Below are 25,911 nucleotides of genomic sequence, written 5' to 3'. Positions count from 1 at the left end.
GGCGGCGCGCCAACATGGCGGCGCCCAGGGAGGCGGACCCGGGCCCGGCGGGCGCGCGCTTCTTCTGCACCGCGGGCCGCGGCCTCGAGCCCTTCCTGCTGCGGGAGGTGCGCGAGCGGCTGGCGGCCACGCAGGTGAGCGGGGCGGGATCCCTGTCGTGTTGGGGAGCTTGCCTGCAGCAGGGCGGCTCCCCTGGGCCGGGCCTGGAGAGGGGCTGCACTGGGGCTAGCAGGGACACCCCCGCACTGGTGGGGTCCGACACCCCTCCTTTTTTTTTTGGCATTTGGGGTATCAGCAGACTGTCCTGGAATTGCACGGCCTGACCCAGATCTGCCCGGTCCCCAGTTTTATCCAGCCTTTTTTCTGCTGCTAGGCCTTGGCTAGGCCTGCCCCCTCCCCAGCCCCCCAAAAGGTGGTATTTCTAGGGCGCTCTCTATCCAAACTGAGCCTAGATTAGTAAGTGGTGGGTGACCTGCCTGTGTGGGCACGGGGTCTGTGTGCCCATACTGCAGGCCCCATCAGGGAGCACATTCAGGGACATCCTGCAGGGACATCCAGGTTTGCTGGTGCATGCATGAGCGTGGGCTCACGTGTGTTTATATGTTGTGCATGTGTGACAGAACGCCTGTCTAGTTCAGTGCTTGATAATGAGCTCTGAAATGTGTTAACATCCTCTTATATTCTCCCCCTCCTCCCCTCCCCAGCCCCACCAGGTATACCAGAATTCACCGGAAAGCTGGGGTGATGTCTCAAAGGGCTTGAGCAATGCTTTGCATGAGGGAGTTCCTGGTTCTGTCACTGGCACTGCGTGGTCCGTCCCCCATCCCCCGGCCCCCCCCCCCCAGTATCACCTGGTCACCTGGAGTGGCCCCAAAGTTTAAAATTTATTTCAATTGAATTTAATGCGATGTATTTTAGATGCCAGAGTTGAAAAATTGTTTTTGGGAAACGAGAATGGGCATTACATTATAGAGTGTGAGATTTAGATTTGAATCTCTTCGTTTATGTAGAGAACTGTCATAGAACTGACATCATAAATTAACTTTTATTGATTTATTATAATTCCGCTTGCTTTAAGTTTTGTTGGAGCAAACAATCTGAGACGAATTTTTATATACCTGCCAAGGGGGTGGGCTGGTGGTGGGTGGGAAACTGGGACATTAGTGGAAAGAAGGTCACATTGGTGGTGGAACTCATGGTAGAGTAGTGAATGCCTGGAACAATTCTATTATGAACAATTTTGTTAATCACAAATGACTTAATAAAAACAAGTTTTTAAAAAAATTCTGTTTTATAGCTGTTGCTTCCAGAGATGCAAATCTCACATTTCCATGTTCCTTGGGCAGAGCATGCTTTCTGATGAGCACTGTGCCTCCTCCTGCATCCAGGGTTCCACCTTATTTCTTGGCCCCCAAGAATATCTGTCATCTGTTGGCGCTGAGTGACATGAGTCCCCTTAATGTGTGTCACCAGGTTGAATATACTTCAGGAAAGGTCTTCTTCTCCACCCGCTGTGGCTTGGGTATGCTGAAAAAGTTAAAATCTGCAGAAAGATTATTTCTACTCATCACAAAGCTTCCCCCACTTGCTGTGCATCGAGGTATGGTGTCTGCCCCCAACTTAGCCCCACCACCCTCCTCACCACAGACTATGCTCCAAGATCCAGCCCCACCCCAGCGCCCTTCACTCTGTTTCTCCCAAACGCCAAGTACAGCCTCTGATCGGCCTTGTGCTGGTTCCATATGTCTTCCTCCACTTCCCTCTGAAGCTTTCAGCCAGGCTCCCAGCCAACAGTGTTCGAGAGCCTGGAGCACAGTTCTTCCAAGTGCACATTTGAACTCGGAGCCAGAGTAGAACATGTAAGACACTAGCCTTGCATGTAGCCCACCCATATTTGATCCCCAGCACACCCTGAACCCACCAGGAGTGGTTCTGAGAGCAGAATCAGGAGTAAACCCTGAGCACTTCCAGGTATGTCCCAAAAACTAAAACAAAAAATTTTAAGGTCTTCCAGTAGAGACCAGAAAGCCTGCTGGACAAATTCTAAAAGAGCTGTAACACTCTAAAACAAATTTTTAAGGGGAGCTGGAGCGATAGCACAGCGGTAGGGCATTTGTCTTGCATGCGGCCTACCAAGGAGGGAATTGGTTTGATTCCCGGCATCCTATAGAGTTCCCAGCCATTAATTTGGGGGGGGGGGTTTGGGCCACACCCGGCGGTGCTCAGGGGTTACTCCTGGCTGTCTGCTCAGAAATAGCTCCTGGCAGGCATGGGGACCCTATGGGACACCAGGATTCAAACCAACCACCTTTGGTCCTGGATCGGCTGCTTGCAAGGCAAACACCTCTGTGCTATCTCTCTGGGCCCCCCAGCCATTAATTTAAATTTTTTTTTTAATTTTTAAATCTTTAAATTAATATTTTTTTTAGTTTTTGTTTTTGGGCCACACCCAATGGCATTCAGGGGTTACTCCTAGCCCTGTGCCCAGAAATCACTGCTGGCAGACTTGGGGAACCATATGGGATGCCGGGGATAGAAGCCAGGCCTGTCCCGGATTGACCATGTGCAAAGCAAACACCCTATTGTCGTGCTATCATTCCAGCTCCTAAATTTTGTAAATAAAATAGTAAATAATTTTAAATAGGGTCGGAGAGATTGCACAGCAGTAGGGCGTTTGCCTTGCTCGTGCCCAACCCAGGCTGGACAGTAGTTAGATTCCCAGCATCCCTTATGGTCCCCCAGAGCATGCTAGTGACAATTTCTGAGCACAGAGCCAGTTTAAGTAAGACATAAAAGGAAAACATAAAGGTACATGGGTTTTGGGGATGATTATATAATAAACCCTAATGCTTCAAGATCAGATAAACTTAGTTTTCTTTCTTCAGGTAAGATATTTCATGAACTGCAGAGCCTTATAAACGATGATCCCAAAAGTTGGCTGACGGCCATTTCAATCTGGAAGAATTTCCTCGAAGTTGATGCAAAAGAAGAAAAGCTTTCTCTTAGCCATGTGAACCCCCTAAAAAGAAAAGCAGGTGTCAGCGATGATGTGGGTGCTAAGAAGCTCAAAGCAGAGACACAGCCCGAGCTGGAGGAGGAGGACTGGGATGGGGGACAGATGCCCTGTGGAGGAGACCCTGCCACCGCCCCCTCCAACATCCCCTCCTGGGGCCACTTGACCTTCCGTGTCTCCTGTCGATGTAGTGGGGCTGTGGGCCGGGCGTGCACTGCTCAGGTGAGTTCCCGGGTAGGCGCCTGCCTGATCCCCTCACCTGAGACTGGGGTGCAGACCCTCGCTTCCATGTAACGCCAGGAGGACACCAAACTCTGGGTGTACTTTCTGGGCCAGCGGGCATGTGCCCAAGGGCCAGTGGGGGACATTACTGAGCAAGGTCCAGGCCTGCTGGTTCCTCCCCATGTCTGCTGCAAGGATCTAGCCCCCTACTGACACCCCCACCACCACAGAGCCCCCTGTTGGGAGGCTTCTTTCGAAGCCAGGACTCTGGCCCCTCTGGGTTCAGCTCCAAAGATCAGCTTCACAACTGGGATTGTCACCAGTATCTGTCCTACAGGGTGAGGTCAGCCTGAAACTGTCCCAGCCCGGGACTGGAGCACCTAGGGTCATGAACCCAAAACCGTAGCAGCCTAGATGCTCCTTCCTAAGGCCTGTGGCCCAAATCTGAGAGGGACCTCTCTATATCCTGGAAATACAATACCCCAGACTACCCAGACTACCAGGGTCAAGTGCAGGCCGGCCTTCGTAGGAGTGGAGTGGATAGGGTCTGTGTGGTGTGGGCGGGGATTAGGGTGGGTAGGTGGGGCTTGGTGAGGAGTGGGTGGAGCTCTCCTCTGAGTGGGCGGAGTTTGTGTTGGGCTCAGTGTAGGTGGGTGGAGCATGGTGTGGGGTGATAGGGCTCCAAGAAGAGTGGGCGTGGTTTATGAGTGGGTGGGCGGGGCTCGGCACAGACTTACCTTCTGTCCACTGACTTGACCCTCTTGCAGCTTGGCTGGTCCTGAGCCTGAGGTTCTGGCTCCTCTCACGTCTGCTTTTCCAGGAGGCGGGAAGAGTGTTGGGAATCGCCCTTAAGAAGCAGTTTGGCTGGAAGGCGGACTTGAGGAACCCGGGGTTTGAGGTAGGAGCCGGTCCTTGGCTTGCACCACGGTGATGGCAGGCGACAGGCAGCAGCTGCTCCGCTGGTGGTCCTGGTGGTGCTCCCTGTGGGTCCCAACAGTGGGTCTGCGGGTCCTGCCACCTCTCCACTCCACAGCAGGGGCCGGTGCAGAGGGTTTGCAAATTGTGAAAATGTCTTGTATGATTCCTTGTCATTGTAAGTAAGTTCTTGTTGTTTGGATCCGACAGAGCTGTTGCTGACAGCAACACATGTTATGTTTTTATTATTATTTATTTAATTTTTATTTGACCCTCAGAGAGGGTTTCTGCTCCAAACGGCAATAATAGCTGTTGCTGGTGAATGAAGATCTTTGGGGCTCTAGGATGGTTTTATCCTGGGATCCTGCTTCCATTTCCTGCTGTCCACATCTCACACTCTCTCACTCTCTTTCACTCTGTCTCACCCTCTCACTTTCATTTTCTCTTTCACTCTCACCCTCTCTCTTTCTCACTCTTACCCTCACTTTCTCTCACTCTCACCCCCCCCTTCTCACTACCTCACTCTCTTCTCCCCTCACCTGGTTTCCTCCTCTGCTTGCTTCCCAACCACCACCCCCCAACCAGCTTCCATTCCTGTCTTAGACCCTCAAGCCAGTTTCTTGGAGTTTAGCCCAAAACTAAACTTACTGACCACTTACTGTGACCAGAGACAGTTCCCACTGTTAGACATAGATCTGTAACAAAAAAAATTGACCATGCTGAAATCACAGTCAAATTTGTAGCAGGAGTTACAGAATCATCAGATCTCAGCAAATTTTATTCTGTGGGATTAATAGGAACACACACACACACACACAATCACAGGAGAAGCAAATATTAACTAGGAGAGACTCAATAGTGTGACTAAAATAGGGGTGAGGAAGCGGAAGGCTTTTCTGATGAAGGTGACCTTGATGGTGACTTTCCAGAGCTGCATCCCTGTCTCTCAGGAAATGCGCCTATCCTGGCCCAGCTCCGAGTGACATGCTTACTCGAGAGTCGCCTTGGAAAAAACTGACACCGGAGCCCCAAAGTTCCAAGAGCCTCACAAGGCGGCTAAAGCAACATTCGGACTTGTCCCTCCGTGTGAGTCGCTGCTTCTTGAGAGGATTTAGATCTTCCTTTTGGCCTTTGTATAGGGAAGACAAACAAACAGTGTCTGTCCACCAAAGGGGCATGTGGTCCAGTGGGCTCCATCCCATACCATCCTGCAGAAAGAGCCCCATTCCATCCTGACAGCTCAGGAGTCTGGGAGACCACATTGATCTTGGAGTTTACTATGAAATGGGGCCAGAGCAATAGCACTGCCTTGAGTGCAGGGTTTGATCCCGGCATCCCATAGGGTCTCCTGAACTTGTCAGGAATAAATTTTTTTAAACTTTATTTGTTTATTGATTGATTGATTGATTTCTGGGACACACCCAGCGGCACTCAGGAGCCACTCCTGGCTCTGCACTCAGAAATTGCTGGGAGATCACATGGGATCATAGGGTCCCTCCCCTGTCGGCTGCATGCAAGGCTAATACCCTACCGCTATGCTGTCGCTCTGGCCCCATCCCAGGAGTAAATTCTGAGCACAGAGCCAGGAATAATCCCTGAGCACTGCCAGGTGTGGCCTAAAAACCAAAATAACAACAATAATAATAATAATAATAATAATAATAATAATAATAATAAAGTACCCAACACTTGATCTGCTCAGGAGAAATATTCAGGCAGGGTTGGGAGCCGTCTCAGAGGAATGGAACGCAATGAGCATGTGCTAATCCCTGAGTTGGATGCCTGCACTGCTGCCAGATGTGACTCTGGTAGCCCCCCATACTCCGGGCCCTCCTGGGCATCACACTGCCAGGCTGAGTAGAGTACTTATGCAGCTGGAAAAGTGATTCCGTCACTTTTTTTCTGTTGAAGCTTTCAAGCAAAGCTTTTGCCTTTCCTGACAAGGTTCAGGATGTTTGTACCATTGCACTGTTGTACTGATGGTGTATTTCCTGGCCCGCTACTAACTTCTGTCTTTCCTTTCAGATCTTCGTCCATCTGAATGATGTTTACTCCGTGGTGGGAATTCCTATATTCAGGTCAGTGAATGATTACCACGGGGAGGGGAGCTGAGGGAGGGGTTGGACATCTCGAGACTTTGTGAAATGATGAACATAACGCTCGTGATACGAGAAAAGTGAGAGGGCAGAAGGTAATAAAGGCCACCCAAGCATTGGAGTCCGTGCCTAGCCTGTGGATTAGTCCACTCCACTCACGCCTGATCACTGGGCTCATAGCGAAAAGTGGATTCAATGACTTGAATGTCCATTGATTTTTCTACAGGTCCAAATTGAAGCTAGAGATCTTTTTAATTTGTGGGAATGTAACGTTTTAATTAAAATAGGAAATAACTGCTCAGTTCCTAAAAATTTCGTTTTGATTATTCCCCAAGCTTTCGTGCCCTTATTCTTTGAATGTGAAAAAAATATTGTTGTTCTTCTTTTAATTATTGTTAATTTTTTAGTTTGGGTGACCACACTTGGCTGTGCTCAGGGATCACTCCTGGCAGTGCTCCATTATGTCTTATGGATGCTAGGAAAAGAACTAGGTTGGCCACATGTGAAGCAAGTAACTTGCTCCCAAAACTGTCTCTCTGGTCCCAAGTGTCTGTTTTTTGGTGTGGTTTTTTATTATTTTTTAATCTTTAGATATTTGCCAAGTTACAGGGCGTATTGCTGTGAGAAAAATACCTGATTCTTTTCTCACTCAGAGGTTGGTTGAACCTGACAGTGCAGCTGGTGTGGATGGTTCTGGATGGGCCAGAGGGTCAGATGGCTAGAGACAAACGCCGATTCCCCGTCTCCAGAGCACGTGGCTTTCATCTGCTTCTTCAGAGCACTTCACTGTCTGACCAAGCAGATCAGGGGAAGAGAGAGTACCTTATTCAAGACGATTCTAGATGTGAAGTTGGGTTTGGGGAACAGTGGGCTTTGCGGGATGCTCACCCACGTTTTCCCTGAGCATTGCCCATCTGGGTCTCGGAGAGAACACCCCATGGACCATTCTCATCCAATGCCAGAAGTTAGCACAGTGCAGGGGTGTGGAAAAAAGAGGGCAGCCTGGGGCTTATGGTGCTGCAGTTAGAAATGGGGTTGGTCCTAGAGCCCATGGGGTGCCTTCGCACCCTCTGGACACCCGTGTGGTGCCAGCCTCCTGGTCCAGGCTTCACCCTGCAGTAGTGTCCACAACACAGATGGACAGAAATGTGACTCCTGTTTAGAAGGGAGCTGACCACTGCCATCTGTCTAACCACCCAACACCAGCCTAGGTGGGGCAGGAACTGTGACCACAGCAGGAAAGTGAGAAATGCCTATTAGAAGCAGCTATCAAGCTCATGCTGGTGACCATTTGGCCTTACAGGGGGTCTTCCCTCGAACATTCTAGAACATGTCATCCTCAGCCATGCTGAGGGTGAGGCACAAACTTAAGTGTTTTAAGCCCCGAAGAAGGGAACAAGTTTTTAGTTTTCTCCTGTGTTCAATGTCAGGGTGCTGTACTAATCACTTACCAGATGCACTATAGGACTTTTGGGGGGGGTTTTGGTTGTTGGTTTTTTGGCTTGGGAGGGTTGTTTGTTTGTTTTGTGTTTTGGGCTACACTCTGTGACGATCAGGGTCTACTCCTGGCTATGCACTCAGAAATCGCTCCTGGCTTAGGGGACCATACAGGACGCCAGGGGATAAAACTAAAGTTCGTCATAGACTGGCGTGCACAAGGCAAACGTCTTACCGCTTGCGCCACCGCTCCATCCCCAGAGCTCTTTTTGTTTTCAAAGCGTCACATTTTTGCTTAAAATTATTAGAGGGTCTGTAAAAATCATTCATGGATTAAAGCACTTGTCTTGCCAGTGGCTGGCCCTGATGCGATCCCTAGTACTGTATAGGAATGACTCCTGAGCACAGAGGTAGAAATAAGCCCTGGGCATTGCTGGGCGCACCTCATGGGTAGGTGGATGGGAAGGGAGAGAAAGAGGGAAAGAAAGAAAGAAAAGAATTCCTGAAATGTTAGCCAGCCTCGCTCATGGTAGCAGTACTCACTGGTGTTGTTGCCATTGCATCTCGCCTGGTAGCAATCCCTGAGAGTCACCTGTAAGAGGTGAGTGAGGCTGAGCATTGATGGTTCAAGCTCCTCTGTGGCTCAGGGCCCAGTGGGCTCCAGGAAGGGATGGGGTCTGAGCATATGGCACTGGCTTAAAGGGTCAGTGCTGGGTATGAGAGGGAGGGCAGAGGGAGATTGGGCGCCATCCGCAGTGGCAAGAACCTGCAGATGGGGGAGCCTGTGGGTCTGAGCCTAAGAAGTGTGGATGATGGAGATCATGAGCCTGACTCCAAGAGACAGGATGACGGAGCCGGTGGGCCTGAGTCCAGGAGAGTTGGGGATGATGGAGCCGGTGGCCTGTATCAGGAGAGCGGAGGTGGGGGGATGGGGGGCAGGCCCAGCCCTCAGTGGCCTGAGAGGCTTGTGATGATACTGCGTCTTCCAAGTGCCCGAGGACCTTGCCCACCACAGAGCCCTGCTTTCCTTGAAGCCAGGAACCAGCAGGATGCGAGACACATGTGGGTTACCTGTAACAGGCAGTTGGGCGGCCCAGCCATGACCTCACAAACTGCAGGCCCAATAGATAAGTGGTGTTGGGGTCACCACTCCTGGGGCTGGTCACCACATTCCCCTGCATTGACACAGGGGCGGGGGACAGTAGTAGGTTCTGGGGGCAGGCCCACAACCACCCGCCCCCGGACATTTACCCTCTCCCTCTGCAGGGTCCCGCTGGCCAGCAGGAACTACATCCAGACGGCCGGACTGCGTTCCACCGTGGCCTGGGCACTCGCCTCGCTGGCTGACATTCAGGCAAGGACTTCCCCCCACCCCCACCTGATGTGGTGTGCACAGCCCCTCACAGTGTCTTGTGTACAGATAAAATAGTAATGCACCCCCCAACATTGTTCCTCCAGGAACAGTGAGTGAGCTAGTTTCTGGCATTCTTCAGAAAACATCGTAATTGCAAAAATGACCGTTTCTAGGGCCAGAGCGATAGCACAGTGGGGAGAGCTCTCGCCTTGCACGCAACTGACCCAGGTTCAATCCTCGACATTCCTATATGGTCCCCCAAGTCTTCCAGGAGTAGTCAGGAGTAATCCCTGAGCACCGCAGGGTGTGTGACTCCAAGACAAACCAAAAAGACGATTTCTCTAGCTTCAGCAATCAATGTTCCCTCCCCTTTGTTTATTTAACATGATCACCTCAAAGTTCTGCTTAATTTATTTAACCCTAAAGGGCTTCTGAGACTCCCACAGGAACATGTCCAGTACGGTCAGCCTCCAGAGCTGCCCAGACCCTCATGCACTGCGGCTCCTCACTGCTCCCTGTTGAGCTGTGGCCACCATGGACAGACACTTCTCTGGCGCTGCCTGGCGCATCCTTCCCCATTGCTGGCCAGCAGTGGCCCCTCTACCTCCTGAAGCACTGAGAGTCCGTTGGGCCCTTAGTTCACAGTCCTGGTTTCTGCCTTGATCGGCCCCAGCTACTAAACCAGTGTCTCTCTGCTTGCAGGCTGGGGCCTTCGTCCTGGACCCCATGTGTGGCCTCGGGACGATCCTTCTGGAAGCTGCCCAGGAATGGCCGGTAAGTTGTCCGGTGTGACGGTCCCACAGGCTGATGCTTCTGTCTGGGCTGATCTGACTTCTCCCAGATCTTGTTCAGAACCATTTGGTGCTGTTCACTGTCTTGGGAAGGAAGCTGAGAAATGGTAGGGTTCAGAGCTATAGCACAGTGGGGAGGATGGAGAGGACGTTTGCCTTGCACAAGGCTGATCCATGTGCAATCTCCGGCATCCCATATGGTCCCTTGAGCTGCCAAGAATGATTCCTGAGTGCAGAGCCAGGAGTAATATCTGAACACTGCCGAGTGTGGCCCAAAACCAAATAATAATAATAATAATAAAATACAATGATAAACTTGGAAAAACATGAAGGATCTTCATAATAGTCCAACTTAAACAGCATGAGCTAATCCCTCAATTCTTGGGCAATTGCAAAATATTAAGATTTACATTTGTTTATAGAAGCTTTTCATTCTTTTGTTGGATATCATTTCTGAAAAGTGCTATGAGTTGGAAGTTTTGCTTCTGTTAAAACTTTTCTTGGTGTAGGGAGGAGTCACACCCCGAGGTGTCAGACCTTTCTCCTGGTATGACCCAAAAACAAACAAAATCATTCCATCCCTGTCACCTCACTGGTTCCCGCCCAGACTCGGCTCCTCTTCCTTCCACACAGGACGTGTATTACGTAGGCGCCGATGTCAGCCACAAGCAGCTGCTTGGTGCTGGGGACAACCTGAGCGCCGCAGGACTGCGGGACAAGATTGAGCTGTTCAGAGCGTCTGTCACAGGTGAGGGTGGGGTGGAGCAGTGGGTAGAGCTGGGGTCGGACTGAACAGGCAGTGCCTGCCAAAGGTCTTTGTTCCATATTGAGGATCCCATGTCCCATTTTGAGGTTCTTTGTTTTTGTTTTTGGGCCACCCAGTGGTGCTCAGGGCTTACCCCTGGCTCTGCACTCAGGAATCACTCCTGGCAGCCTTGGGGGGTCCTATGGAATGCGGGAGATTGAACCTGGATTGGTCGCATGCAAGGCAAACAGTGTGGCCCCACTGTGCTCTCGCTCCAGTCCCTCCTATCAAGAGCTTTCTCCTCTTAGTTTCTATATCAAGGTCGGGAATCCCAGTCTGCAATCCACGCCAGGGCTTGTGAATGGATCTGAGGTGCCCTTGTTCTGGGGAGCACCCGACACTCTCCATGTCTGGCTCAGACCCAGAGACGTCCACCTGGAGCTTCAGGCCACTGCTGCCCTCGGCTCTGGGCTGGGCCCACATATCACCTGGGCCTGTAGCAGCTCCTCCAGCTGGGGTGGCCACTCAGACCCTCCCCACCTGGGCTGTTCTGCTTGAAACCTGATGCCTCAGAGTGGGGTGCCCCAGGGAATTCAGGGTGGAAAAATAGACCCCCGAGTGGTTGGTTGTAGAGAGTCCGCACAGCCAGTGTTGGTATGTGGATCCTCCTGCTGGGAAGGCGGCACAGGGCGGGGCATGAGCTTTACCTGGGGGCTCCGGGTCTGCCCCTCAGTTCCGCAGGGAGTAGCCCCAGAATCGTATCTGGGTGATTTTGCACACAGCAGCCATGAAGGGAAGACAGAAACAGTGTCCAAATGGCGTGCTCTAGTTCCGTACCCCAAAACCAGAGCCCGGAGTCAGCACCAGAAGGCAGCGAAGCAGATGGTTCCAGCTGGTTTTAAAGCTGCTTCGGGGGCCAGAGAGGTAGGACAGTGGGTAGGATGCTTGCCTGCACTTGACCAATCCAAGTTTCAATCCCAGAACCACGTAGGGTCCCCTGAGCAATGCCAGGAGCGAGTCTTGACTGAGCACAGAGCCAGAAGTGAGTCTCAAGCAGACGCAATCAGAAGTGAGCCCTGAGCACAGAGTCAGGAGTGAGTCCCGAGCAGAGCCAGGAGCAACCCCTAAGCACAGAACCAGGAGTGAGCCCCGGACACTGCCAGGTGTGGCCCAAAAGCCCAGGCACAAGCACACAAAAGCAGCCACCTGTTACCTGGTTCCCTGCCCCTCATCTCCTGTCCAGATAGGGTCGGGAGAGGCTGGAGAAGGGCTGGGCCCTGTCAGACCAATTTGCCCAGTTCCCGAGACACTGGGTCAGTCGATGTCTGTCTAGCTACCACCATTTTGCTGTCTGGAGTCCTGAAGGGGGCCACAATTGGGCCTGTCTTTTCCACACAAGGGGACCAAGCTCATAACACCACCTAGCCGTGTTGTGATAGGGCCTCAGGGAGCAGAGCCAACCAGCTCCTGCCCTAGTGGCCCCTGCAGCCTTTTCATGGGTCACCGGTGTATGGCCTATATTGGCTTTTTCATGCCCCTCCGGTGAAACAGCAATGGCCCCTGTGGTCCCTGTCCTGCCCCGTGTGTCGGAGCATCATGGGGGAAGTGGAAGGACCGCAACTGGGTTCTGGGGTGCATATCTGGGCCCACTCCATGTCCCTCCTGGGATCTGGCGACACTCCTTCCTATCATACTCTTGGGGAATATCTTGGTCACTTCACAGCATACTTGACCCGGAACCCCGCTTTCCTGTGGACAGGATGCAATGAGGGTGACCCTAAACATCTTGGGGTCGGCATTCCCAGCCCTCAGCAGATCCAGGGAGCAGTCCTGGCCCAACCATCAGCACCCTAATCTCTGTTCTCCCTTCCAGAGCTGCCATGGCCGTCTGCAAGTGTAGACGCCGTGGTGTCTGACATGCCCTTCGGGAAGAAGTTCAGGCTGAAGCAGGACGCAGGCAGCGCCCTGAGGGAAATGGAGAGGTCAGTGGGGGCGCACCGGCTCTGCACCCAGACCTGCCCTCACTCTGGCCTCGACCTCTGCGTGTTTGGTCTCTGTCGCCCTTGCCCGGAGTCCTGCAGCCATCCTCCGATTGTGTAGACCCTGGCACAGACCAAAGGTCATCCTCGGAGTGCACAACCCATATCGGGTGTACAGTGAGAGATGCAGGAGGAGGAGGCCTGAGGCACCAGGCACCTCACAGTGGCTTTTCACATCTGTGTGACAGTGGGGGACACACAGAGGCTGATAAAAGGCTACTGCTTCCAGAAGGGCCCATAATGTTCCTCCGGTCACAAGTCACTCTGTGTCCTGGTGGGCAGGCTGTGTTTTCTTCTGCAAGGAGCAATGTCCGTCTGTCCCTCACGCACATCTGCCCCGCAGCTTTCCTTCCCACCGTGCTGCTGGTGTATCTGTTTTCCTACCTGGAGGCCCTGGCAGCAGGATCCTTTTTGGCCATTTCTGGGTTCTGGCTCTGACCGAATCCCATGGGTGCCTGTAGGTGCTGAGAGCTGCCAGGCTGTGGCTGCGATTCTGCACTTCCTTGTGACATAGGCGCATGTCCTTCCCTGGAGCATGACCAGCCACCCTTAGTGCTGTGCTGCCCAGAGCCAGGTGCCCACGTACCAGCGTTGGGTTCCCAGTGGGTATCACACACACACACACACCCCACCCCAGCCCTGCTCACCCACTCCCATGTTCTGTCCCTGCATTTCCCTTCACAGAACAGCAGCCCTGGCTCAGGCCTCACAGGTCTCCTGCTGCATCTCCCTCCTCCCCGGACCCCAGGCACAGTCTTGGGGTCTTCCCAGACCCCTTGTTGGCAGGATCCTGTACTTGGCAGGTTTGATTTTAGGGGTGAGGAGCTGGCCAGGGTGAGCCAGGGCACAGGAAAGAGACAGGTGGTGGGGACCCAGCTGGGCCCCAAGTCCCTATGCAGACAGACGTCAGGACACCTGGGACAACTACATCCCAGATCTCCGCACCATGGGGCTCTGCTGTCAGGAGGGTGGGAGACTCAGACAGCTCTGTCCTTGCAGGGTCCTTCGAGTTGGTGGCACCCTCGTACTTCTGCTCAACGAAGACCCCCACAGACTCTTCAGCACCCCGCTGTTTCCCGAGGATGGCCCCTTGAATGAGCACGGACTGCCTACACGCAGAGGGCCAGTGCCAGAGAGGGGGACAGGGGTGGGCACGTCCTGTGGGGAGGGCGTGACCGGGACAGAGTCTCCTCCTGGGGGCATGGTCTGTGCAGAGGGCATGGCCTGCAGGGAGGGCATCACCATGGCCCAGCCCCTGCTGGGCTCCTTGGTCCCAGTGGGCCAATATTGTGTGAGCCTGGGCAAGACCGAGGCCTTCCTGTGCAAGTACAAAAAGGGCACCATCACCCCGGGGACGCCCCCTGAAAAGCCGTCAACCTCTGGCCTGGTGGTGGAAAAGGACCCAGACAGCCTCCAGGACCCAGGTCCACAAGCACCCGTACAGACCTGAGGGCTGCTGCAGAGGGAGGGGAGGAGTTCCAGCTTTGTGCCCCCAAGAGCCTCCTGCCGCCACCCAGGGGCATGAGGAGGTGTGTGCACAGACTGATGGTGGCTGGACCCCCAAGCTCCGGTGGGCACAGGCCAGCTATCCTGGCTGCTTTACGTTTGGTTGGTTTTTTGGCCACACCAGGAGGTCCTCAGGTTATTCCTGGCTTTGCGCTCAGAAGCCTCTCCTGGCAGGCTCAGGGGACATACGGAATACTGGGGATCTAACCCGGATCGTCTGCATGCAAGGCAAATGCCTTACTGCTGTGCTATCACTCTGGCCTCTTCTTTTTGGTTTGGATTTTGGGACACACCTGGTGGTGCTCAGGGGGCCACATGGTGCCTCAGTTCCAGCCTGGGGCTTCCATAGGCAGCTCCCACTTGTTTCCACCTGCCTGAGGCTTTCAGCAGCTTCCGGGAGCTTGGAGAAAGCCAGTCAGCGGCTGCTCCCTTCGTAGCAAGAATCACTCAGGGATGTTGTTCTGTGTTCCCTGCACTGGTAGTAAACTTAGTGTTTGGAACCTGCAGTTTTCTTCTCTGTTGGAATGGAAACAGCTTTTATTCATGATCTTGTTTAACACCATCCGCCTTACGTAAAATGTCCACTGTGGAGAGAGGCAGGCAGCTGGACCCTAAAACCAGGGCAGGCTCTGTCGATGAGCTTCTGTCACTCAAACTCAAGGTCTGGACACCAAGGAGAGGAGACGACAGTAAGAACACTCAGTCGAGGCCCCAGGAATCTCAGGTAACAGTGGACCTGGCCAGTGGGGTCACACGATGAAAAGGGGGTGCAGGGTCTCCCGCCTGTCAGCAGCTCACAGGTGAAATGTGGGACAAAGCTCACCTTGTTGGGGCTTGGGGGCCACAAGCGGTGATGCTCAGAGCTGACTCTTAGCTCTGGCAGAACCTGGGGACTATATGGGATGCCAGGAACCAAACCAGGGCCGGCCGCAATTCGAGGAAGTACCTTCCTGCTACACCTTCTCCCCCCCATTCCCAGAACTCACCGTTAGGGACTTGGACAAGCATCTCAGGAATAAGAAACAGGCCTGAGAGGTGCTGGGCAGCCTGAGGATTCTCATAGGCCATAGTGGCTGGAGCAGAGGGGGCAGGAGATGGGTATAGCCAGTAGGACTAGGAAGCTGGGAGGGGACAGTGGGGGTGGCAGGGGAAAGGCCCCAGCCTTGCCTGTCCACTGCACTCTGGAACTCTGCCCTTTGGGGGGAAGGCGACGCTTTCCCTCAAGGCATGAGAATAGTCCCTGTATCTGGGGAGATCATCTTGGAGCTTCTCTGCAAACAGGGTGCAGCCATCTGTCTACTCTGCCCACCGGTTCAGTCCATATGGGCCTGTACTGGGGGACCTGGGGCAGTTCTGCCCAGGAAGGAAGGGAGGGAGGGACTTGCTCCCAGACATTCCTGTCGTCTGAGTGACAACAAAATTCTAATGTGCAAGGAAGGGTCTCACCTGCTCTGGGCGAGTGTAGACTACACTGCTGTGCTTTGTGGCAGAACTGACTTTCTGGTATCCTATGTCTGGTGTCTGTGATTGGGGTGTCATGATCACGTGCCCCTCAGACCTCCCTTTCTGCCAGCGTGGCCAGACCAGTGGGGAGAAGGGAGTGGACACAACTGTGAGTGTCCTAGAGGTGAGCACAGCTGAAGGGGGGACCCCGGAGACCACCTCACTCTTGGGGGTCGAGGAGGGGTTGCCTTCCCCGGGGTCCCCACAGCTCTGCCTGCATCTCAGGGTGCTGCGAGGGTGCTGGGCACAAGAGCCCATGGCCAGAGCCATGCCCTGCGACCAGCTCTCAGCCCCCTCTAAGCTCACTCTGGCCTGTCAGATGTACCGAGCCTTGCCACACACAACCATGCTTGGCCCCTTGCCAGGGTTCCTGGGCACCTGCCTGGCCATTTCTGCCTTATCAGACCAAGAACAGGCACAGGGGAAGAAAGGACCCCCCCAACGAGCAGAGCTGGGGTCCCCCCATCCCACTGTGGGATGTATGACCTGACCACTGCAGCTTGGATGGCGGGAGGTGCCCGGTCCCTGTCATCCCCTGAGCCTGGTGCCCTCAGAGATTCCAAGGGAGCCTGGGGGCTCCCTGGAACCGAGGATGCTCTGGGAACCCAGCCTTCTGTACCATCACTTCTGCACACGCTACCTGCCGGCACCCCTAGAGGGCACTGCGCCCCCTCCCAACTCCAGGCCCAGCTCGAAGGGGCTCCGGCGGTCATAGCAACAATGCCCTGTCTCCAGGACTGTCCTTGCAACGGTTTCCTGGCTCTTGCCTCTGTCATGAAAACTCTAGACCGGCCTGGAATAGCCTGGAAACATGCGTTGCCCCCAGAGCCTTCATGGGAAGGTGGGATGATGGTTCCCTGCAGAAATTCCCACCTACCAGACTCTAACTCATTCTCTAAGGTGCAGCCGTGTTTAGGGGCCATGAGCCGGGGGGTGGGGGGTCTTTGTGTCTGGACCCTGGGGTGTCCTGGGACACTTGGGCCTCACTCTTTCGTGCCACCTCGGCTCATGGAGCTCTGAGCTCATTCTGTCCGTCTTTCTGTCCATTTGTGCATTCTTTCGTTCATCTGTGCATTCCTCCAACTGCCCAGCTATCCATCTGTCTGTCTATTCATCCATGTGTGTCCGTCCACCCTCCCATCTGTCTGTCCATCCATTTGTGTCAGTCCGTCCAATCTGCCCCACAGCTCCCAGCACAGTCACAGGCAGCCTGAAAGCACATGAGGTATACTGGCCATCTCACGAGTCGGGGACCCCAATACCATGAGACCCTCCATTCTTCATGCAGCTGAGACACCCCCAACCCCTTGCAGGGAGGCCAGAAGTGAGCGTGGAAGCCAGGGCAGCCCCTACCCGTCCTGGTCCTTGGCAGAGGCAGGCACCTCACCTCACCACTCCGAGACCCTTTTGGAAGTGCCATCTCTGGCTGAGCCTGAGGGTGCCCACCAGGCAGCGTGCATGGGGTGCCTCTCCATGGGCACCTTGGCATGCGCTCTCATGCTGCAGGTGGCCTGGGCTGGGGAGTGGGGGGTTGGGGGAGATTCCTATTTCCCTTGGAGCCCAGCCCCGTCTTTACGGCAGAAGAAAATAAAAAGTGCCTTAACTGGAGAGAGAACCAACAAGGGTTGTCCTCTTCCTTGAGAACACGGTCTCCGTCCTAGGTCACTGGTGTGAGCTGGGGGGGGGGGGACAGAAGGTGACAGGGACCTCATAAGGTAGGGCTGGTTTAGGAGTTTTTCTGAACTGAGTTAACAGAATAAAGAAACTAGGACCTTGGGGCTAGAGCCATAGTACAGTGGGGAGGACATTTGCCTTGCACGCAGCTGACCCAAGTTCGATCCCCAGCATCCCATATGCGCCCCTGAGACTGCCAGGAGTGATTTCTGAGCACAGAGCCAGGAGAAACCCTTGAGCATAGCCAGGTGTGGCCCCAAAACAAAATTAAAACATAGAAGAAACCAGGGTCCACTCACACAGAGAACTCTGGAGGGGGAAAAATAAGACCAGGAGATTCACAGCCATTTGGGTGGAACTGGAGACTGGCACTGAGTGAGGTTAGGGATCCTACACAGAATGATCCCTCACATCTGGTACAAGGAACTGGAAAGGGACAAGGGTTTCCCCAAAGGAAGAGAAATCGAGGCCCAGTCTTTGGTAGTTAGCCTGTGGGATGGTAGGTGCGACTCAGGACAGGACAGCGGAGAAGAGAGGTGGAGACTGGGTGGATTTCATGGGCTGGAACAGCTCAGGGATGAGACCCCCTCTAATAGTAACAGCTGTCCCCTACAACACACACACCCCCAAAAACCCCTGCACCACAGAGAGAAGGGGTCAGGACTTCACCTTTCCACTTTCTTATCCACGAAAAGGGGAGGTGAGGGACAGGACCATGGGTGGGGCCAACAGTAGGTGCCAAGCAAACCCCAGGCACCACCTGTCCCAGCCCAGGGACCCCATCTCATTCTCCAGAATCCCTTTGCGAATGAGGTTCATGGAGGCTTAGCTGTGACAGTTCCGGGCCCTGCACCCCACATCCCACAAGGGGTTTGGCATCTCATTCTCAGGACCTGGACAAGGTCTGAGACGGAGGACTCAGTGCTGGCTTAGGACGCAAGTCATAAAAGGCAGCAAGGGGTGTGAGGCTGGAGCAGAGAGACGGAAATGGTTCACGACTCTGGAAGGTTCTAGAGACGCCCGGATTGATGGGCGTTACATGGGTCTCGCTGTGGGTTGCTGCTGCCCCCCCCCAGGGAGGAAAAGTAAGGGGCGCTGTGCCCATCAAAAGGCAGAAAGGCAGCCAGATAGTCTCCCAAGGGACAATCATTTTAATGCAGAGACACAGAGAGGGCAAGGGGTGCTCCCACCCCACCCTGCAGTTCTCGGCATCTCCACACCCATGACACGGTGAGGAAACCTCTTAAAGAAAAAAAAGGAGGCCACAGAAGAAGAAGAGTCTCCCTATACCTGGCACAGCAGACGACAGGACAGACACCTGCAGGACAAGACCCACGGCCTGGGACTCCCAGCGCGGCCCAAGCAGCAGGCTGGAGACCCACCGGGTGGGTGGCCAGGCTGGGAAGTGGGTTTTCACAGAGCTGCCCGCACAGACAGCCGCGGCCACCCCCACGGGTCCCGGCCAACACGTCCGTCTTTTAAAGCACTTGAACCCACAGTGGCTCTCTGTCATCCCTTGTGCTTGAGGAGGGGGTGCTCCCTCGCAGGACCGGCCGTGCCACGCGCTCAGACCGAGGAGCTCCCCGGCCCACCTTGAGGTGGCGAGCTTGGTCCGGCTGAAGCAGGGGAAGGCGACACAGAGCCCGCCGGCCGCCACCACGAGGGCCAGGCTGCACCAGGCGCAGGCGATGGACCAGCCGTAGCCGTGCTCCACGTCGGGCGGGAGGCCGTGTAGGCGCCGAGGCGGGTCGCTGCAGGTCGTAGGAGGACGCTGGCGCGTAGGTGCAGAGGGAGATGGTGCAGAAGATCCCTGGAGGGGTGGGATGTGGGCGTTGGGGTGGGCAGAAGGGACCCCCAGCCAGCCCCAGAAGAGCATCACCAGGGCCGGCTGATGGCACTACCCCTCACGTGTCAGCATATGTGATTCTGTGTGTCTTGCTTACCTACAAGTGCATAGGTTGTGGACATTCATATATATGTGTCTTTGTGTACTTGCCTGCGTGCTTATGCGTGTACATGCCCACATTGCGTGATGTGCCTGTACATCACACGTAGCTCCATGTGTCTACGTGGCACCTGTGTGTGCTGTGCATGCTGATACCGAGTGTCTGTGTATGCCTGCGTGTGTGTGTGTGTATGTGTGTGTGTGTGTGTTGTGTGGTGTGTGTGTGTGTGGCACCACATACCTGTCATGAGGAAGAGCAGCCCCCCCACATGCTGCGTGAGACTCTCCTCCCAGAAGAAGCTGACGGCGGTCACGATGCAGCCGCAGAGCAGCACAGCCACGGCCATGCCCAGGAAGCCGGCGGTTGATCCGACGCAGGTCTGGGGAGAGCGGGGTGCATGACTGGAGGAGTAGGGGCATGCGGCAGGGGCCCGGCCCAGGGGGGGTGAGGGATACAGGGCAGCTGTGGTTGCCTCCCACAACCCCAGGGGGCAGCCGGAGGTCCAGGGGGAGCCACAGGCAGAGACAAGCTAGGGCCCGGTAAGTGTCACCCAACAAAGTGAGGGGACCCTGGGGCCCAGGTGCCTTTCTGTGGAGGCTGACTGGGTCCCCTGAGCCCTGCAGGTTGGGGCTTTCTCCAGCACACACCAGCAGGGAAGGGAGACGGGGGGCTGGGTGGTGGGACAGCCCACATGAGGGCTCTGCCTCAGCCCTCGAAGCTGGGCAGCACCCCGATCCCAGAAGTGAGGGTCCCTCTGGGCTCCCTGCCCCACCTCATTCGCTCCACCCGGTTGGCTCAGGGCCCACCGCAGGACAAGCAGGGGGAATGGCTGGGCCGATCCCACATGTGGCCCAGAGGGCACCCTGCACCAGGCACTGCTCTGGACACTGCTCCAGGAAGCACTCAGCTTGCTACCGTGATAGCATGGTTTTCATGTCTTCCTTCCTTTCTCACGGGACTCCATTTTTCCTTGGTTTGGGGCCACCCAAGGTAGTGCCTGGGTTATTGCAGTGATGGAGGGCACATGGGCTGTCCTCTCCCGCCATCTTCCCAACCTGCTCTCACTCCTATGTGTTCCTTCCTTCCTTCCCTCCACTTCTCCTTCCCTCGCTTCCATATTTTCTCTCCTTCCTTCCACTCTCCTTTCTTTTTCTTCTTCCTAACTTCCTTCCCTACATTCCTCCTCTCCCTTATTTTCTCTTCTTCCATCATCCTTCTTTCCTTCCCTCCATTCCTTCTTCCCTCCCTTCCTTATTTTCTCTCCTTCCTTCCTTCTACTCTCCTTTCTTTTCTTCCTTTCTTCCCTCCTTTCATCCATCATCCTTTCTTCCTTCTTTCCTTCCTTCATCCTTTTCTTCCTTCTTTTTTCCTTCCTTCTTTTTCCTTCCTTCTACCCCTTTCCTTCCTTCCTTCCTTTTTCCTTCCTTCTGTCCTCCTTCCGTTGTGTGCCCAGCTCGACTCAAACATGACCTCACCAACTGTTGGGGGACTTGGGGTTCAGAAATGTCTCCTCCATTTCCGGTCCCGACCCCCAAAGCACTCACGGAGCAAATGCCACTCATCCTGCTGGATGGTCTTGGTCAGATTGAAGGGGATGTTGCGCAGGGCGACGGGCTGGGAGAGAGGTGATACTTGATGGCCGTGCACCTCTGGGCGATGCCTGTGGGGAGAGGAGACGTGTGGGGACAGGAGCGGGGAGGCACTGTGGGGAGAGGCAGGAACACAGTGGGAACCAGGGTCTCCAGTGCACGCGTGAATGGAAGCAAGTCCAGAGCAGGAAGGAGGATAGGCACATGCACAACGGACTTTGCTCTCTATGTCCTCCTGCAAGGCAAATGCCTCAAACCCATTATTGTGCCCCCTCCATTATAGTGTGGGGAGGTCAAAGCTCAGGGCTTACTCCTCTGCAGGGGGTTCTTGCCTTGCATCTGAATCACCTGGATTCAATCCTGGGGCATCCCTGAGCAATGCCAAGAGTAAAGTCCTGAACACCTGGGAGATGTGGCCCCCAAACCAAAAAATAAACACACACACACCACACACACACACACACACAGCTGCCCTTAGGGCCAGAGCGATAGCACATCAGTAAAGGTGTTTGCCTTGCTTGTGGCCAGCAAAGGATGGACTCCAGTTCGAATCCCATATGGTCCCCCCGTGCCTGCCAGTAGCGACTTCTGAGCACAGAGCCAGAAGTAACCCTGAAGCACTGCTGGGTGTGGCCCCAAAACCAAACCAAACAAAAAAGCTGCCTCTGTTTCGTGCACTATGCTGGGGTCACAGTAGATAAATGTTCCCTCGTTTTATTCAAGAGCCATTGTCTTTTTCCCTGCTGCTAGGAACAGCCTCTTCCCCCACCCAAACTCAATGAATCCAACACAAACCCTTTTTTTTGCTGTTGTTGGTTTTTTTTTTGTTTTGTTTTGTTTTGGGGCCACACCCGGCAGTGCTCAGGGGTTACTCCTGGCTGTCTGCTCAGAAATAGCTCCTGGCAGGCACGGGGGACCATCGGCTGCTTGCAAGGCAAACACCGCTGTTGCTATCTCTCCGGGCCCAACACAAAACCCTTTTCATTTCAATCTATCCCATCTAAGACAATGTTGTTGTTGTTGTTGTTGTTGTTTGGGGTCACACCTGGTGGCACTCAGGGGTTCCTCCTTGCTCTACGCTCAGAAATCGCTCCTGGCAGGCTCGGGGGGGGGGGGGGACCATATGGGATGCCGAGATTCGAACGACTGTCCTTCTGCTTACAAGGAAAACACCCTATCTCCATGTTATCTCTCCGGCCCCTTCTAAGACCAGAATGGAGCTTTCTTCTTTGTAGACCATTTTGGCCAGATGCTTAAAGTCATGTGTTTAAATAGATTCTCTGGGCCAGAGAGATAGCACAGCAGTAGGGTGTTTGCTTTGCATGCAGCTGACCTGGGACAGACCTGGGTTCAATCCCTTAGCATCCCATATGATCCCCGTGCCTACCAGGAGCCATTTCTGAGCACAGAACCAGGAATAACCCCTGAGTGCTGCCGGGAGTGGCCCAAAAAACAGAAAGAAAGAAAGAAAGAAAGAAAGAAAGAAGAAAGAAAGAAAGAAAGTAAGAAAGAAAGAAAGAAGAAAGAAAGAGAAGAAAGAAAGAAAAGAAAGAAAGAAAGAAGAAGGAGAAGAAAGAAAGAAAGAAAGAAAGAAAGAAAGAAAGGAAAGAAAGAAAGAAAGAAAGAAGAAAGAAGAAAATGTAATGGAACTGGAGAGATAGCACAGTGGCGTTTGCCTTGCAAGCAGTCCAATCCAAGACCTAAGGTGGTTGGTTCGAATCCCCGCATCCCATATGGTCCCCCTTGCCTGCCAGGAGCCAGGAGCTATTTCTGTAGCAGAATAGCCAGGAGTAACCCCTGAGTGCTTGCGGGTGTGGCTCAAATCCCAAAAAAAAAAAAAAAGTTATTTTAAGTTGTCCAGTTTTCCAATCCATAAAAAAAAAAAAACAAAAAGGGAAAGAAAAAGAAAAAAGTACAAATTTAACCCCAAACAAGAACAGAGAGGAGACGGTGGACTAGAGGTGGCCAATCAAAAACAAACTGTCCTCGAAGGAAGCAATTTTATAGATATTAAGCTCTATTTACAGATGTTTCAAAGAACTAAAGAAAATTAGGGCCAGAGCAATAGCACAGCAGGGAGGGCATCTTGCCTTGCATGCAGCCAACCCAGATTCAATCCTCGCATCCCATAGGATTCCCCGAGCAGGAGTGATTCCTGGAATGCAGAGCCAGGAGTTTACCCCTGAGCACTGCCGAGTGTGGCCCAAAAACCTACAAAAGAAAAGAAACTATGTCTGAGGAGCCATCAGTGAGATTGGCAGAATGGTGTCTCAGCAGGGGCAGGACAGCCAGAGGAAGCCTGGAAAAAAAGAGCAGGGAAATCAAATAGAAATTAGGGAGCTGAAAAGTATAATCAGGGGAATGAGAAATCCAGGAGAACGACTCAAAAGGATTGTCAGCGGGCAGAAGAAATAATTGGGGACTTAAATGTAGAGCAGGAGAGAAGAGGGAATTGGGAGAGAGGTGATGAGCAGAGCTTTGGGAACCTGGGAGTCACCACAGCACTTGCCCCCAAAGTAGAGGGGGCCCCAGAGAGGATGGGGGGGTGGGAGGGCAAAGGGCACATGTGAAGAAACAATTGTCATCAGCATCCAGGTTTGATGAAAAGTCACAGGTGCACATCTGAGCCATCTGATGCCCATGAAGAAGATGAACTCAGGTGGAAATACAAGTACAGAAACAGAATTTGCATGAGGAAACAAAGCACGTGGTAAAGAAGACGCACAAGGAAACATAAAGGGGTATCAACGTATTTGTGTTGTGACATTTTCCTCCTACCTGATATATTTGGGACAAAGCATAAAGCAAAGGGTTTTAGAGATGTATGACCACATGTTGTGTCTTATTAGGCTAATAAAAGACAAAGGAAAGAAAATGGAGTTATATAGGAACAAAATTTGTATTAACTTCATAAAAATGACCATTAAGGAAATTATATCTATCTATGCCTATCTATCTATACATATACATATGGTAAATGGAGCAGAAATTGGAATTTAAAAGACAGTATAAAACAATTTTGGTTGGTTGATTGGTTGGTTTTTGAGTCACACCCAGCGGTGGTAGTCAGGTTACCTCTGTGCTCAGAAATCACTCCTGGCAGGCTCGGGGCGACCCTATGGCATACCAGGGATAAAGCCCATGTTTGGCCACATGCAAGGCAAATGCCCTCCCATCTGCTATTGCTCTGGCCCTAAAAAATATAATTTAATACCAAGGAAGGCAGTAAAAGAAGGAATAAAGACAGGATGGCTCATAGAAAATACATAACTAGATGACAAGGTCTCAGTACTATATTCTGAGGAACTGCATTACATGTAAACAGGGCAGGTGCTCAGATCTAATGACAGAGGGTCACATTTCAGACAGAAAACACCGTGATCCAACTAAAAGATGTTCAAGAGAGCCACTATGTTCAGGATACACCAGGTTGGAAGGAATAGGAGAGACCAACAAAGTCAGAGAGAGAGAGAGAGAGAGAGAGAGAGAGAGAGAGAGAGAATATACTGGCAAACTTGAGAAAGACATTGTTACAAGAAACAAAGATAATTTTTAATGATAAAAGGGCAAACCATTCAGATATAACCATTATAAACATATGACAAATATGTAAGTATCAATAGAACTCCCAAAATGCATGAAGCAAAAACAGACAGAAGCGAAATAAAGGGAGAAAGAGATTATTCAAAAGGAAAACAGCTGGGAGCTAGGGCCGGAACAGTGGCATGGAGTGAAGACATCTGGCCTTGCTGGTGCTAGCCTAGGACGGACACAGTTTGATCCCTCGGTGTCCCATATGGTCCCCCAATCCAGGAGCACATATTTCTATTCTGTTCTGAGCCAGGATTTCTATGAATTTTCTTTTATTGAAATATTTTTAATAATTTGCCATTAGCTATTTATTTATAACAAGCAATATAAAATAAATTATTTTGTGCCTACCAATGGGGGCAGAGCTGGCAAGCTGGGGGAGTGTATGACAAACCGGGGACAATGGTGAAGGGAATGTTACCCTAGTATTGGATTGGTGTAAGAATATTGAATACCATAATTAACTGTATTGGGAACAACTTTGTCAACAGTGGTGTTTTAAATAAAGTGAATAGAAAAAGAACAAACCTAACCCAAGCAGAAAGAAATGCAGCTCCAAAACTGAAGTGGAAATAAAGGAAAGATGGAACAGAAAAAATAATTAAAAACCTAAAGGCTGGGATCTCCAGGTGGGTTTCTGGGAGGAGCTGATGGGGCACCCTGGGTTTTTCCCCCACTCCAGGCCGGGTCTGGGGACCGGCCTAGGTTGGGCTTAAATCCCTGTCCTTGAGGTCTTGGGAGGGTCTCTCTCTCCCTTCCTGGAGCAGGATTTTTAGCAGCACGGGCGGGGCAGCTGGCAGACCCTCCGCATGTGCCAGCGGCCTTTTGGGCCTGGCCTAGGGTAGGGGGGGGCCCGGAAACTGGGTCACCCGGCCCCCCTCTCCCCCTTCCTCCGGATCTCCAGGTGGGTTTCTGGGAGGAGCTGATGGGGCACCCCTGGGTTTTTCCCCCACTCCAGACTGCTCCAGGTTGGGCTTAGGGGGTGGCGTTTGATCTGGGGTGGTGGCAGATAACTGCTCAGCTATACTCAGGCTGTCACTGGCAATTTCATACCAGTCTACATTTTGAAACCGCGCGGGGGGCGCTATGCTCCTCCCAACCACCAGTACCCCTGATTTACCCTTCTTACCTTCAGTAACAGTTTTAATCTCTGTCCAAAGACATACAGTAGATCTTACAAATCTCAGAACTATTTTAGAAGGACATAAATCGACCACATATTGAACACATATATATTTTGAATATTTTATGATTATTTTCTTTAACTACTGTAACTCTCTATATATTCTTCTACCATCATTTTTCTATCCACTTTTCATCTTGTCTTTTCTTTGTAAGCTGTATAGTAAGGATTGTTGGTGGAACTGTCCTCAGTTTGATGCCTATGATTGAACTATGTCATGGAAATTGCTGGTCTTGTCCCTATTGCCTCCAAATGCACCAATAACGCTTCATGGCATTGATCCCTGTTTGCATAGACACATTAAAAT

The 25,911-nt window shown here is 52.7% G+C and overlaps 2 protein-coding genes and 1 non-coding gene across 3 annotated transcripts in view; 1 reads left to right on the top strand and 2 right to left on the bottom strand.

Annotated features, from left to right (window-relative positions):
- Positions 1 to 12: 12 nt before the first annotated feature.
- On the top strand, positions 13 to 14,298 carry THUMPD2 (THUMP domain containing 2). The gene is made up of 10 exons (XM_049784707.1): positions 13 to 134; positions 1,474 to 1,600; positions 2,886 to 3,235; positions 4,056 to 4,133; positions 6,176 to 6,228; positions 8,950 to 9,037; positions 9,740 to 9,811; positions 10,462 to 10,576; positions 12,447 to 12,555; positions 13,612 to 14,298. Exons 1-10 carry the CDS (start codon positions 15 to 17, stop codon positions 14,060 to 14,062), a joined length of 1,563 nt encoding a protein of 520 aa, XP_049640664.1. The 5' UTR covers positions 13 to 14; the 3' UTR covers positions 14,063 to 14,298.
- LOC126025350 (U7 small nuclear RNA) lies at positions 2,002 to 2,063 on the bottom strand. The gene has a single exon (XR_007501361.1). It is a non-coding gene; the product is annotated as a U7 small nuclear RNA (small nuclear RNA).
- Positions 14,299 to 14,764: 466 nt separating the features above from the next.
- TMEM178A (transmembrane protein 178A) overlaps positions 14,765 to 25,911 on the bottom strand; it is a 40,115-nt gene continuing 28,968 nt past the window's right edge. Inside the window, 10 exon segments of the mRNA XM_049784706.1 lie at positions 14,765 to 14,901; positions 15,105 to 15,191; positions 15,786 to 15,850; positions 17,014 to 17,137; positions 18,586 to 19,042; positions 19,044 to 19,105; positions 19,482 to 19,605; positions 19,607 to 19,620; positions 20,786 to 20,864; positions 20,867 to 20,901. Coding sequence (XP_049640663.1) covers positions 14,765 to 14,901; positions 15,105 to 15,191; positions 15,786 to 15,850; positions 17,014 to 17,137; positions 18,586 to 19,042; positions 19,044 to 19,105; positions 19,482 to 19,605; positions 19,607 to 19,620; positions 20,786 to 20,864; positions 20,867 to 20,901 — 1,184 coding nt within the window.

The sequence above is a fragment of the Suncus etruscus genome, chromosome 12, assembly GCF_024139225.1.
Source record: "Suncus etruscus isolate mSunEtr1 chromosome 12, mSunEtr1.pri.cur, whole genome shotgun sequence".
NCBI classification, from domain to species: Eukaryota; Metazoa; Chordata; class Mammalia; order Eulipotyphla; family Soricidae; genus Suncus; species Suncus etruscus.
The sequence above is the reverse complement of the archived record's forward strand: the minus strand, read 5'-3'. Positions and strand labels throughout refer to the sequence as shown.